The sequence below is a fragment of the Oryx dammah genome, unplaced genomic scaffold (genome assembly GCF_014754425.2).
Source record: "Oryx dammah isolate SB20612 unplaced genomic scaffold, SCBI_Odam_1.1 HiC_scaffold_1, whole genome shotgun sequence".
Lineage (NCBI taxonomy): Eukaryota > Metazoa > Chordata > Mammalia > Artiodactyla > Bovidae > Oryx > Oryx dammah.
Genome location: NW_024070185.1, coordinates 79,468,788 through 79,483,863, shown reverse-complemented (window position 1 = coordinate 79,483,863; position 15,076 = coordinate 79,468,788). Strand labels below are relative to the sequence as shown.

General features: G+C 41.8%; 1 protein-coding gene across 1 annotated transcript in view; it reads left to right on the top strand.

Annotated features, from left to right (window-relative positions):
• Positions 1-15,076, top strand: part of FBP2 (fructose-bisphosphatase 2) — a 45,957-nt gene that overhangs the window by 29,678 nt on the left and 1,203 nt on the right. Inside the window, exons 4-6 of the mRNA XM_040245100.1 lie at positions 387-527; positions 6,403-6,540; positions 12,794-12,913. Coding sequence (XP_040101034.1) covers positions 387-527; positions 6,403-6,540; positions 12,794-12,913 — 399 coding nt within the window. The remainder of the gene's footprint in view (positions 1-386; positions 528-6,402; positions 6,541-12,793; positions 12,914-15,076) is intronic.

Genomic DNA, 15,076 nt, shown 5'->3' with positions numbered 1-15,076 from the left:
TTTTAACACCTTGGCATGCTGTTCTTGGCAGGATGGAGACAACTATGTTCAGGAAATGGAGAAGTCCAAATATGGCCTTTGCAATGGCTCAGCTAGACCTAGTCATTAACATGGCAACTTGTTTCCTCCAGCTACCTTTACTGCAGCTTGAAAATCTGATAACTGCACTTTCTTCCGTGATTCAAGTAGATCTGAAGTTCAGTTTTCAGTTCAGGCGCTCAGTTGTGTCCGACTCTTTGCAGTGCCATGGACTGCAGCACACCAAGCACCCCTGTCCATCACCAACGCCCAGAGCTTGCTCAAACTCATGTCCATCGAGTTGGTGATTCTGCCTCTGGCAAAGGGCTCTATCCAGAGACAGTAATGTTTCTCTCTCTCTTTTGCAGACCTCAGAGGATGAGCCTTCTGAAAAGGATGCCCTGCAGCCAGGTCGCAACATTGTGGCTGCTGGCTATGCACTCTATGGAAGTGCAACCCTGGTGGCTCTTTCCACAGGGCAAGGAGTGGACCTCTTCATGCTTGACCCAGTAGGTACCTCGTGATGAAGTATGAGCCTTTGTGCTTTAATTCTGTCCCCTGGGATAATTTACTGGTTATTCCTAATACTTGCTTTGGGGGCCAGGGAGTCTAGTTTGGGGGACCAACAGCATCATCTAAAAACATTAAGATCTCTGTTCATGGGAGGGTATTTGAGGGGTTCTACATGGTCAAATGTATCACTCAGGCCCTGTTTGTAAGAAATTTATTATCAAAAAAATATATTCAGCTTCTGTAGTTTGTGGAAATACAATGACTTAAGAATCCCAATGCTGCCAATTTACAGATGGAAACATAGATTCTTTTTGTTTGTTTGTTTGTTTTTTGGCCACTTTGTGCAACATGCAGGGTCTTAGTTCCCTGACCAGGGATCCAGTTGGTGACCCTGCATCGGAAGTGTAGAATCTTAACCTCTGAACCACCAAGGAAGTCCCAAACATGGATTCTTTACAGTAGCACCATCCAATAGAATTTTCTGTGATAATGGTTATGTTCTGTAATCTATGCTGTCTGGTATGGTGGCCACTAGCCTTTTGTGACCATTGAACATTTGCAGTGAGTTAATGTGACTGAGAAACTGGGTTTTTACATTTTAGTTTATTTTAATTAATTTAAATAACCACACGTGACTATTGGACTACTGGCACCCTATTGGACACCAGTTTGGATGATGTCCCCTAATATACATGTTTTTCCCAAAAGGATGAGTCACTGGTAGAAAGCTGTTTTATCAGATACTGTGTTATTCTCCACACTTTCCGCAATGATAAAATAGCAGTAGCAGAAGAGGAAGAAGCACCACCTCTGGGTAGATGAAAAATATAACACAGTGCTGATTGGAAGAAGTAATTGGATAAAGACAGAGTTCAAAAACAAAGATTGAGCCTTCATGGCAAATGTACATTAAAAATGTTCAGGAGATCAACTGTTCTTAAAATTTTTCATGTCAATGGAAAATATTAAAAACAATGAACAATAAATTTACTACACATACGTTTACTTGCTAACTATGAAACTCTTTTGTAATGCTATGATCAAGCTAATCCATCATTTCATAGAAGCAAGGTATCTGTTCTCAGAATTAATGATTTTGGGGGGCCTCTAGAATGAACGATTCAGTACAGTTCAGTTCAGTCGCTCAGTCGTGTCTGACTCTTTGCGACCCCATGGACTGCAGCACCTCAGGCTTCCCTGTCCATCAACAACTCCTGGAACTTTCCCAAATTCATGTCCATCAAGTTGGTGATGCCATCCAACCATCTCGTCCTCTGTCGTCCCCTTCTCCTCTTGCCTTCAATCTTTCCCAGCATCAGGGTCTTTTCCAATGAGTCAGTTCTTCACATCAGGTGGCCAAAGTATTGGAGTACAGCTTCAGCATCAGTCCTTCCAATGAATATTCAGGACTGATCTCCTTTAGGATGGACTGGTTGGATCTCCTTGCAGTCCAAGGGACTCTCAAGAGTCTTCTCCAACACCACAGTTCAAAAGCAGCAATTCTTCAGCACTCAGCTTTTTTTATAGTCCAACTCTCACATCCATACATGACTACTGGAAAAACCATAGCTTTAGATGGACCTTTGTTGGCAAAGTAATGTCTCTGCTTTTAATATGCTGTCTAGGTTGGTCATAGCTTTTCTCCCAGTGAGCAAGCATATTTTAATTTCATGGCTGAAGTCACCATCTGCAGTGATTTTGGAGCTCCCCAAAATAAAATCTCTCACTGTTTCCACTGTTTCCACATCTATTTGCCATTAAGTGATGGGACCGGATGCTATGATCTTAGTTTTATGAATGTTGAGTTTTAAGCCAACTTTTTCACTCTCCTTTTTGCTTTTATCAAGAGGCTCTTTAGTTCACCCTGCTTATTTAACTTTTATGCAGAATACAGCATGAGAAATGCTTGGCTTGATGAAGCACAAGCTAGAATCAAGATTGCCAGGAGAAATATCAATAACCTCAGATATGAAGATGACATCACCCTTATGGCAGAAAGCAAAGAAGAGCTAAAGAGCCTCTTGATGAAAGTGAAAGAGAAGAGTGAAAAAGTTGGCTTAAAACTCAACATTCAGAAAACAAAGATTTTGGCATCTGGTCCCATCACTTCATGGCAAACAGATGGGGTAACAGTGGAAGCAGTGGCTGACTTTATTTTGGGGGGCTCCAAAATCATTGCAGATGCTAACTGCAGCCATGAAATGAAAAGATGCTTACTCCTTGGAAGAAAAGTTATGATCAACCTAGACAGTGTATTAAAAAGCAGAGACAGTACTTTGCCAACAAAGGTCCGTCTAGTCAAGGCTATGGTTTTTCCAGTAGTCACGTATGGATGTGAGAGTAGGACTATAAAGAAAGCTGAGCACAGAAGAATTGATGCTTTAGAACTGTGGTGTTGGAGAAGACTCTTGAGAGTCCCTTGGACTGCAAGGAGATCCAACCAGTCCATCCTAAAGGAGATTAGTCCTGAGTGTTCATTGGAAGGACTGATGTTGAAGCTGAAACTCCAATACTCTGGCCACCTGATGAGAAGCGCTGACTCATTTGAAAAGACCCTGATGCTGGGAAAGATTGAAGGCAAGAGGAGAAGGGGATGACAGAGGGTGAGATGGTTGGATGGCATCGCCGACTCAATGGACATGAGTTTGAGTGGACTCCGGGAGTTGTCTTTGGACAGGGAGGCCTAGTGTGCTGCAGTCCATGGGGTGGCAAAGAGTCAGACATGACTGAGCAACTGAACTGATTGAGCATCCAGTGAGTCCTCAGATACCATTCTAGGCAGTGGAGGGAGATAATGCACTGGTCAAACAGAAATTGTCTGCCAGGAGTTTACATGCTGATGAATGCAAAAGCACACAGCTCTGGTCATGGTGCCTATGGGTGTATCATTTAGTTTGCTAATGTGCACTGAGGCTCAAAGTCTAGTGAATATCGACTCTGTCTGCCATCTTGGACCTGTTTGATTTGAGTCAGTTTATTTTGTGTCCTTGTATTATGTCATTCTTTTAAAGACTGTGCCCTGTCCACTTCCCTCCTGTATCAATTGTCACATGCTCTCTGCTGAGCTTTCTTTATTAGCCTGAAAACCCACAAAAGACACTTGAACAAGGACCCTATGTATGAAGCTTAGGACCTGTCTGAGAGGTTGAAGCAACATATGGCGCTTGTTACAGGTAGAAAACCATGGAGGGTAGCCTGCACGTTACTCAGGCAGGGCCTCACAGGACAAAGTTCCTTGGTGGGGCAACCAGAGCCTCCCTAATCTGTGAGTTTGCAGGGCTGGTAATTTGATTTTGTCAGAGCACAGATTTTGTTCAGGTACAGAGGGACTACCTCATTTAACCAAACACTCAACTGTGGTCTAAGCCACAATGAGAGGTATTTGTTTACATAGGACTGATATAATTTCGAAATGGCAGGGATATGGTGCCTGATCATCAGGTGCCCTCTTATCCAAGTTGTGGAAGGCCATTTGTATACGCAGTGGGTGCTAGTGATCACAGTCAGAACAAAGGTGTGTATTTTCCAGGTTGGAGTAAGGCTCCACAACTATCTTTACCCCACAATAGAGAACAACTCGCCAGGGGCCTGAGTGTCCATACTCCCAGCCCTGGGGGGTGGATAAACAAGTGAAGACATTATTTAGACAACTGTTGTGTATCTGTCTTGATCTTCATGGTGCTGGAAAATACCCTTAAGAGCCAACTCATTAGAAAAGACCCTGATGCTGAGAAAGACTGATAGCAGGAAGAGAAGGGGATGATAAAGGATGAGATGGTTGGATGGCATCACTGACTCAATGGACATGAGTTTAAGCAGGCTCCAGGAGATGGTTATGGACAGGGAAATCTGGCATGCTACAGTCCATGGGGTTGCAAAGCATCAGACACGACTGAGTGACTGAACTAAAAGAGTCAAGGATCTTGGATAACTAAGTAAAGGGTGTTATTGCATTAACAGAAAAGCTGAGGCCCCAGCTTAGAGATGGGCAGGTCTAGGAGACAGGATTCACAGGACCAGTCCCACAGCACTGCCCCTGGTCTGGACACCACCCATGATGCTGTGTCTCTCACTCAGGTTTCAAATGCCAGGGAGGAGTAATTATTTTGCCAAGCTAAGTCAAATATTTGACCTTGGGCTAGGGGAGGTCCAGCTTAGAGTCTTTCTAGACTGACATCCAATAGGAAGAGTTAATTATTCAAAGGAAGTTCAGGTGCTTTTAAAAAGCGGAACTCCACACTGGGCTACTCTAAAGCAACAAATGTCTAGAGCAGGTTATTAAAGTTCATGATCCAGAGACTGTCAAGAACTTCCCTAAGAAGCTGGGTTTATTAAGCTTGGGAGAAGGCATTCTAGAAGAACCCTGAGGCCTCGTGCTGAGAGGGGGTTCAGTTCAGTTCAGTTGCTCGGTCTTGTCCAACTCTGTGATCCCATGGACTGCAGAATGCCAAGCCCCCTGTCCATCACCAACTCCCAGAGTTTGCTCAAATTCATGTCCATCAAGTTGGTGATGCCATTCAACTGTCTCATTCAGATGAGAGAGGAGGTTGGCATGGTCTTATTATATATAGAACATGGGCTTTTGCTTGATGATTCTAAGGAAGGTTTGAGAAAGAGAGGGTCAATTCTGGATTGGGTATTGTCTAGATGTGGGTACAATTAATGATTTTGTATCTCAGTTTTTATCTGGGAGGTGGGAAGGTTCAAGTAAGGGTGATGATTCATTGGTAAAAAAGCAGTCAGTACTCACATTTCACAGAAAAGAAGCATGTTTGGTTATTTTTACAGTTTAATATCCTTGTCATTGTCTTATTTCAGACATGGTCAGCATAGCCTTTTCTCTTTGTTGGAGTGTTGTCAATGTTCATTAGGAATCTTCTAGCTGTGAGCTGTCATCTTGGGGGATTTTTCCTTTCTCAGTCTTCAAAGTTTAATCAGAACTGATTAGATTTCCAGGTCTTGATTTCCTTCCTAGTGACTTAGTGAGACGTTGAGCCTTTCAAAGTGAATTTGCAGCTAGCTAATTGCAGCCCCAGAGATGAGACCACCAGTACTCAGGTAAAGAGATACTTGAGGGATGCCCTGCAGAAAGGGACCAGGTGGCTATAGGGAGACTGGGCACTTTTATAAGTAATTCTGAGGATTAAAATAAATTTTATCAATGATTCTTCATGACAAGTTAATACAGTTTCTGATTGAAGGGATTTCCTCTTTACCCTGTATAAGAATACTTGGGGTACAAGGAACTTGGCTCTTTTTTGTTCTTTTCTTTTTGTTGTGACACGCAGCTTTCAGGATCCCCACCAGGGATCGAACCAATGCCCCCCGAATTGTAAACATGGAGTCTTAACCACTGGACCACCAGGGAAGTCCCTAGGGATGCAAGGAAATTTGAATGGCTTCCAAGATTGAGTCATTAAGATAAAATAACTGGACCACAAATTAGTGGTCTAATTACATCCCCACTTTCATGACAAATCCCATCTGTGTAACTTCTTCCTCTCATTGTTGATGGCCCAAGTCTTCCTGAAAACATTAGGGATTAACTGGGGATGAGAACTTGAGGGGATAAATACAGCTAGTTTCTTTACAAATGAGAGTTACAAGGGAAACTTTCCTTCTTATTCCTTTGAATTATTTTATTTTTTGTTATATTACAGCTTGTTCTACCTGTGCAGGCTCTGCATTGTCCCTGTTATTTGTAAGTCTCATAAAAACATCACTGGACAGGCTACAGGAGGACCTTGCTACCCCCTGGGTCCTTTCAGCAGGCCCACCTCAGTTATTGTTCTCTGGTTATTGGAGTGTGTGCTATTGACTTCTGTTTCCTGATATCTCTCTTCTTCCTGGTATTTCCCTTCATCTTTCTAGGCTCTTGGTGAATTTGTCTTGGTGGAAAAAGATGTCAAGATTAAAAAGAAAGGAAAGATTTACAGCCTCAATGAAGGCTATGCCAAGTATTTTGATGCTGCCACCACAGAATATGTGCAGAAAAAGAAGTTTCCTGAGGTGAGTGAAGAAAGCCTGAAACAGAAGCAGGGAGAATACTGTCTCAGTGGGTTCCTGTTTGGGAAATGGCTGTGGGGGGCTGACTGAAAGAGGTTGTTGCCCCTGTCTGTGGCTTTGACCAGTGTGAGCATGGCAGACTCTGACTTTCTTCATTAGCAATAAATATCTTTCTTTCATAGCTAAGATTTACCTACTAAAGGTATTACTCTGTAGGTTAGTTTATCCAGGAGAAATTATCTATGAAGAAGGCAGAGACTAATTTTTCAAAAACCAGAGTTTCAGGCCAGAGCATCACATTTTTTGCCGAGCTACCATGTGTGTAGATTCTGGTCACTTGGTTATATTTAAGTGAAGGTCCCTTTCACATGGTTTAAAATCAGGACCTGGTGTTTACTCCAAGTTTTAGAAAGGTCTTCGGCTCTAAGGGTGAACACCAAGTCCTGGACTTCATGTGGCTATTGAGACAGCCCAAACAAGCCAATAAGTATGTCTGCCATACAAAAAGCCCTATTAAGACAAGTGTGGGAGGGAGTCACAGTGTTTCCAGGTCAAGAGTGTGAAGTCTGACCCACACTGGAAGTGACTGGAAGGATAGTGGTGTGAGGTGCCAGCCTGGCTGTCCCTGGAAGCCCTTCACAAACTCTAGGCAGAAAAGTGCTCAGGATTCCATGGAGTCCAGAGTACTTGGTTAGCAGTCTGCTGCCTCAGACTGAAGCTTTAGAGAGTTTTCTTCTTTCTGTCTTGTTTGTTCTTGAAGCAAAAATCTTAGAAGTGCAGTTTCTGGTATCTCTCCTTTGTCATCACACACAAACCCATCAGGTATCTTAAGGGTAGAAGTAATAGGATATGGATTGTGAGGTTGATAAAATTATTTATTTACAAGTTCCCAGTCTTGGTGATAATTTCACAGTGGTTCCCATTCTAAGGTAAAAGATACCTCTTCTAGAACCCATAAAGAAAGATACTTATTTTACCACTGGAAAACCAGACTCTTAGGCAAAAAAAAAAAAAAAGCCATAAATACCTTTGAAGGAGACGTTTCAAACTGAGAAACAAAGGAGTCATCCCATGTATGACCAACAACAGGTGAAGAGTCTGACTGCACGAGGACCCAAATACAAAAATGAACTCCCAAACAGAAAACCAAAGGGCACGATCATGCAAGGCATGGGAGATACAGGAATGTCCAGTCAGCAAATTGGAAGATGCTAATAAAAAAGAAAGGCAAATTAAAATACAACATCATTTCCACATTTGAGATTTGCACAGATTCAACAGATGAATAGTGCTCAGTGGTGTGGGAAAATAAGTCCTCTTATAAAATGTTAAAGGAAACTTAAATGTCCCCCCTCACCCCCCAACCTTTCTGGGTGGGGCAATCTGACAGTATGATTTCCAATATTAAATATTCATATCTTTTGATTCAGTTAATCCTAAATTTCCCCCAGAAACTGATCCTAAAAAACCAATTGGTCAAATAGAAACAGAGATAAATGAACAAGGATATGTCACTGCAGCATTGTTTTATAACAACAACAAAGGAACAACTGAAGTATCCAACAGGAAGGGTTGGTTGGGGCATTCACAATATTCAGGTGAAGTGTTGTGCCACCAGCTATTCATCCATTAGAAATTTAAGTCCTGCTTTATATATTGGTAGTGAGACATGTCCACAAGATAGGCAGTCAATGAAATGGATTACACCATTAAATACATGTGAATGTATTTCTGCACACACATATGTATATATAGGATGTGTGTATGCATAAAATGTCTTCAAAATGTGTCGTCTTGTTAACAGTGATTTCTAGAAGTTGCTATTATAGAGTTCTTGACTTTCTCTGATGTATGAATATATGCAATATGTCATTGAAAAGAGATCATTGGAACTCTTTCTAGAAATTATTACAAAAACCATTGTCATTTGCAGAGGCAATCGAGTATGCAACCAAGAAAATTGAAAGGGAAAAAGCACATCAAGTAGTTAATTAATAAAAATACTATATTCTTTTTCTGGATTTTATGTTTAGTATAGTAAGAGTCAGCTTTTTAAAATGTGTAATATGTTGTGATTCCTTCTCCCTTATTTTAAATAAGTGTTTAAATAAGAAGTGTTTGCTCTTACACTTAAAAAAAAGGAGAGAAAATAGACTATTCTGCTTTGAAAACAAGTCCCCTTGATGTCCTATAGTTTTGCCCTGGGAAGCCCATCTGCAGGGTGTGCAGGCAGTGTCCCTCCCACTCCTCATTCTTCCGGAGGCCACTGCTTTCTGGCGGGTCTTTATGTTCTAGCTGCTCTGCTTCCACATCCCGCACCCCAAGGAGATGGGAAGTGGACCAGCACTTTTCTATACCATCCACCATTGTGGAAAGAGCAGTCCTCCTTTGCTATTTCTGTCTCTTGCCAGTGGCAGTTTCCTCTATCCCTGACTGCACTCTTCTGTTAGTCATGATAATCATAGCTGTGTGTCCTGTGTCTGTTCCAAGTGCTTACCATGTACTAACTCATTCAATTCTCCAACAGATTACAAGGTAAGTATTAATAGCACAACCCTCATTTTACAAGTAAAGGAATTGAGGCCCAGAACAGCCAAGTAATGTTAAGGAGCGCAAGTTCTTACTGCTTGCCACATGACAAGCCAATAAATCAAGAGACTAGTTGTTAGGGCAAGGACTTTATTAGGAAAGTCAGCAGACCAAGAAGATGGTGGACTAGTGTCCCAAAGAACCATCTTGCCTGAGTTAGAATTCAGGCTTCTTTTATACCAAAATGGGAGAGGATGTGGTTGTTTGTTGCAAACTTTTGGTGTCAGGATCCTTTGTTCTTGCAGTTGCCCAGGTAGGTCAGGATGTGATGTTCCTATAAAACTCCAACAAGACAAATGTTATTCTCTGTTCTGCAACTTTTTATTTCTCTCTGTGTGTGTTAGTTGCTCAGTCATGTCTGACTCTTTGCAACCTCATGAGCTATAGCGCCGGCCCCCTCCCACCCCCCGCCCCAAGCTCCTCTGTCCATGGAATTCTCCAGGCAAGAATACTGGAGTAGGTTGCCATTTCCTTCTTGCAAAACTGAAATTCTATAGCCATTGAACAACAACTCACCATTTTCTCCTCCCCCCACCCCATCCTAGTAACCATATCCTACTTTGTGTTTCTATATATTTGACTACTTTAGATACCTCATATAAGTTAAATAATGTTGTATTTGTCATTTTTTTGACTGGCTTATTTCACTTGGCACAATGTCCTCAAGTGTCATCCATGCTGTGATGCTGAAAGCTCAGCTTCTCTGTACACTGGTGCTGAATTGAACCTTGGAGACAGAATTTGGCATGAAGTAGAAAAGAATAGTTTTATTGCCTTTCCAGCAAAGGGGGACACAACAGGCTCATATCTTCAAAATCATGTGTCCCCTTTTGGGGAAGATAATGAGAAGTTTCGTAGTAATTGTCCAAAGAAGATGTGATCAGCTTGTGGACATTCTTCTGAGGGATTGGTGGTGGGCTAAGTTGGAGTCAGCATCATCAACCTTCAGGTCCAACTGGTCTGGGGTCTACATGCTTGTGGGTGGCATACCATCATTAATTGTTATCTTCTTTCACCTGTGGGGGTTTCAGTATCTGCAAAATATTTCAAAGATATTATTGTATGTATCCTTTGATGGGGACAACAGGACCTTGTCCCAAGGCTGCTCTTGACTGTTTCTCCTTGATCTTCCATCCCCTCCCTTTTCTGATTAACAACTGCTTGAATCTGCCCTTTGTAACTCAGGGATGGTCACGAAGGCTGAATGAAGGCTGCTTCCTATAATGGGGGACACAGAAAGTCTTTGTGCCCAGGAGCCCTAAAGGGCCCTGCTTGATATCAGTTGAGCAAGTGACAAGATTTTTTTTTCAAAGTCCAAATAATATCCTACTGTGTGTATATACCACATTTTCCTTATCCATCCATCTGTCAATGGACACAGGTTGCTTCCATTTCTTGGCTATTGTGAATAAGGCTTCAATGAACATGGATATGCAGATATATATCTGTTTGAGATTCTGTTTCCAATTCTTTTGGATAAATACCCAGAAGTGGGAAGAAAGTTTTCATTTTTTGAAAGTTTTTCTTTCCTTTCATTCCCTCTTTAACCCTCTTTGCTCCAATATCAGCCCTTTGTAATCCTCTTTTACATAATCCAGCATCCTTTTTCCACCTTATGTTGCTTGACCTCTCATGGCATTTAGGGTTGCTTACTCTTCCTTTCCAGCTTCTCTGGTGGCTCAGTGGTAAAGAATCCATCTGTTAATGTGGGAGAAACAGGTTCAATCCCTGAGTCTGGAAGATCCCCAAGAGAAAGAAATGGCAACTCACTCCAGTATTCGTGCCTCGGAAATCCCATGGACAGAGGAGCCTGGCGGGCTACAGTCCATGGGATTGCAAAAGAGTCGGACACAATTTGGTGGCTAAACAACAACAACAGCAACCCTGTCCTTCGTGAAACTTGTCTTCTTTAGCCTTGTGTCTGGTTTTCCATCTATCTGCCTAACCATCTTCTTCTTTTATTAGTTCCCATAGCTCTGCCTACACTTCCGTCTTGGTACATATAGTACTCTATTCCCAACAAACCTTTCAACTCACACTTGTCCCCTGAGGGTGATCTCATCTAGTCTCTTCTCATAGGATTCAGATCTGCCTGCTCCTCCAGACACCTAGAACTCCACATATCCAACTCTGACCCTCCTATTCCCCACCCCCCCAACTCTGCACATACACAAACAAACACACACACCTCCCCCCGCCCTCCAACACACACCATCTCCCAGTTTACTACTCTCTGATTTTCTTCTCTGGACCTATACTGCCTCTACCATCATATTCATTCCCAACAAAGTTTGGGGAATCCAGAGGATTACCTCTTTCCTATGCTCGTGACTAATCATTTACTGGACGTTGCCAACTCTATTTTCTAAATATTCTTCAAAAAGTGAAAGTGAAGTCACTCAGTTGTGTCCGACTCTTTGCGACCCCGTGGACTGTAGCCAACCAGGTTCTGCTGTCTATGGGGATTCTCCAGGCAAGAGTACTGGAGTGAGTTTCCATTTCCTTCTCCAGGGGATCTTTCCAACCCAGGGATTGAACCTGGGTCTCCTGAATTGCAGGCAGACTCTTTACCCTCTGAGCTACTCAAGTTAGTCCATTTTCTTCATCCCAAATTCAGACTTGCATTCTTTTACCTATTGAGAAATCTCTTAATTGGCATCTGAAGGTGTTTTGTATACTTAATATCATTATGTAAATAAAATGGAGGGGGCAAAATCTCCCATGTAAGTTTTAACATACAACTTGAATAGTGCTTTCAAGATATTGTATGTGTATGCACTTCAGAAAGTATTTCCCCAGCAGCTACTTTTTGCCCCGCACCAGGCTGAACTCAGGGTATGGTGACAAGACCAAGCAGACAGTCTTTTCCCTAAGGATGTCACTCACTGATGGAGATGTCTGGCATATAAATGCCTATAAAATCAATGCACTTTATAGTGGCTGATGCCACGCAAAGCATTGGAAATTTTTGGTGTTTCCTTGTACTGTCAGAAAATTATTAGATTAGACACAGAAATCTCACATGGGTCACTGAATGGGGAAAAAGCAAACCTGCCCGAAGGAGCCCTTCCCTCAGATAGTCATGCCTTACTGATATGCCCTACGTAAGGGAAATCATGAACTTTAACTTATTTCTTTCAGAGCAAACCTTTTTGTTATAAGACTAATGAAATTGATGTTTACACGGAAGCTGTTTTATTTCTTTGAATGATTTCTAAAGGTATTTAAAATAATTTTACCAGTGGATAAATGCTGCTTACACTAAGTGCAAAAGTTGTCATGGTTCAAGGGGATCTGGGTTTCAAGAAGCTAAAAAGTGTTCTGAACTGTGAGGGCCAAGGAGGAGATTCAAAGAGGAGCCCAACAGTTGGTGTTTGTCTATACTTCTTTTTCCAGTGTTTTTTTTTTTTTTTCCCTCATTAGCTCCTGTCTTAGGACACATATTGTCTCTCACTTTAAGTAGTCCAACATTAATGAGTCCAATTACTAGCTGAGGTTTGGGAACTCCTAATGGTCAGCTACATGATAATTTCAATTCCTAAGCTGGTGGGTAGAGGAAAGAGGACCTGGAATGTAGAGCTCACACCCACTGGATGTGTCACCTGAAGCAGGTGCTGACTGCTTGCTAAACCCACTGCATCTTGCCTCTCCCCTCTCCATCCTCCAGGACGGCAGTGCTCCCTATGGGGCCAGGTACGTGGGCTCCATGGTGGCTGATGTTCACCGCACCCTTGTCTATGGAGGGATCTTCCTGTACCCAGCGAACCAGAAAAGTCCGAAGGGCAAGGTAACTCTCCTCGGTCCGCTGGCTGAATCTGCTCAGGGAGCCGGTCACAATTCTCTTTCTCATCATGCCTGTTTTTGGCTACCATCCGTCTGCGAGTGGGCAGGTGGAAGAGAAACGAAGTATATATCCCATATTAATAGAGTTCTAAGGTTGTGGTAGAAGGTCTGGAGGAGGAGGAGGCTGAAGTTGTTGGTGATTGTCATTGGCTGTCACTTCTGCGGCTCTCACACTCCTCAATTCACGGTGAATCAGCTGTGTTCATCCCCCACTCTCCACATGCTGTGTCTGTCTTTTTGCTTCATTACCAGCTGAGTTGGATCAGAGATCCTTTTGAGAACTTAATGAAACTTATTACATGTAAACATACACATTGCATATGTTGTCAGGGGGTTCACAATAACCTGAGGATGACCCAAGAATTTCCTAGAGAGTTCCCAGAAGTTCAGGCTAAGAACTTCTGAACTACCTGTAAAGGTAGCTCTGGGAAGATCTCATTGCAACTTTATGAAACAAAACCTAAAATACCTGTGTTATCAAGTGGGAATCCTATGATCCTAATGCGTCTATCTTGAATAGAGCCTGCCATGGAAAGGTGTCTGATTTTTAGCCAGTCACAGAATCATAGGTATAGAAGACAAATTCAAATAAATGTCTGCATATTCTCTGACACACTAACAACTAGCCATACATATATGCATCTCTCAGTGTGGGCGATCTGATCTGAATTATTGGAATGCCAGATTAAAAGCCACGATAAGAAGTCTAACACAGTATGTGAAACCAGAGAGATTTTAACATGCAGGTCGGTGTATCAGGCATTTCTCTTCCTATGATGGTTTAGCTCTTGTATATTAGCTTGTTGAACAGATAAATCTAGTGAGCAGAACAGTGCAAAGGAGTATTACATGAGATCAAGTAGAAGATGTGGAAATTCTTAGGTAGAATCACATTTGCCATCTACTCAGTTCTAACAAGGAGAACATTAAGACTAATTACTACTAGCTATTAATATTAAGATATTTAAAATTAGTCAGAAAATATCTACATATAATTACAAAAGTATTTCCATAAAATATATAACTGCATATATAGATCTACATTCATAGTACCATATTCAAAATACCATTGGTTTCTTTTTTAAAATTTTATTTGGAGGATAATTGCTTTACAGCGTTGTGTTGGTTTCTGCCATATGACAACGTGAATCAGCCATAAGTATACATATATCCCCTCCCTCTTGAATCTCCCTCCTACTCCCCACCCCATCCCATCCCAACATAGCACTGGTTTGAGCTCTCTGTGTTATACAGAGACTTACCATTATCTATTTTACATATGGTAATACATACGTTTCAATGCTACTCTCTCAATTCATCCCACCCTCTCCTGCCCCTGCTGTGTCCACAAGTCTGTCCTCTGTGTCTGCATCTCTATTCCTGCCCTGCAAATAGGTTCATCAGTACCAGTTTTCTAGGTTCCATATATATGTGCTAATATATGATACTTGTTTTTCTCTTTCTGATTTACTTTAGTCTATATAACAGGCTCTAGGTAGCACTGAGTTCTGATCTCCATGTTTTAGCTCTCATGGTCTCTGTGACCATGTTTGTTTGAGTGGGTGGGTAGTGGGGTGTGACTGCTTCTCCTCCTATTGTCTCTGTAGAGCAATGTAGATTTTAATTGTAGGGGGGAAAAATAGATTACATAGCCTGCAGGTAAAGGCACCATGAAGATCTGAACACCGTTTTAAAATGACTTTACTACAACAATATCTTAAGGTCAGAACAAAACTTGGTTCCAAGGTAAGTCTGATGTAAGTATCCATGTCCTTATCTATCTATCTATTTTTTTATAGTACATGGTACAAATAAAAGCATCCTATTCTGTTTCCCCAAAATGGAAATAAATGCCCCCCTACAGTTTTAACTTACTTTCTGCTCAGTGCCTGGCTCTCCAATTCAGATTGGAAATAGTTTGTTCCTCTCTTTGAAATAACAATAATTTAAAAATCAGCACAAGATGTAACTATGAAGAAAAGAATGGAAAGAAGTTGTGCAGAGCTGGATCAATCACTTTGAAAGCTGATTACAGAAAAGGAAATTTAAGTTACAGATTTCATACCTATGAGGGAAGGAAGGAGAGGATAGTGTGATATAGAGTCAG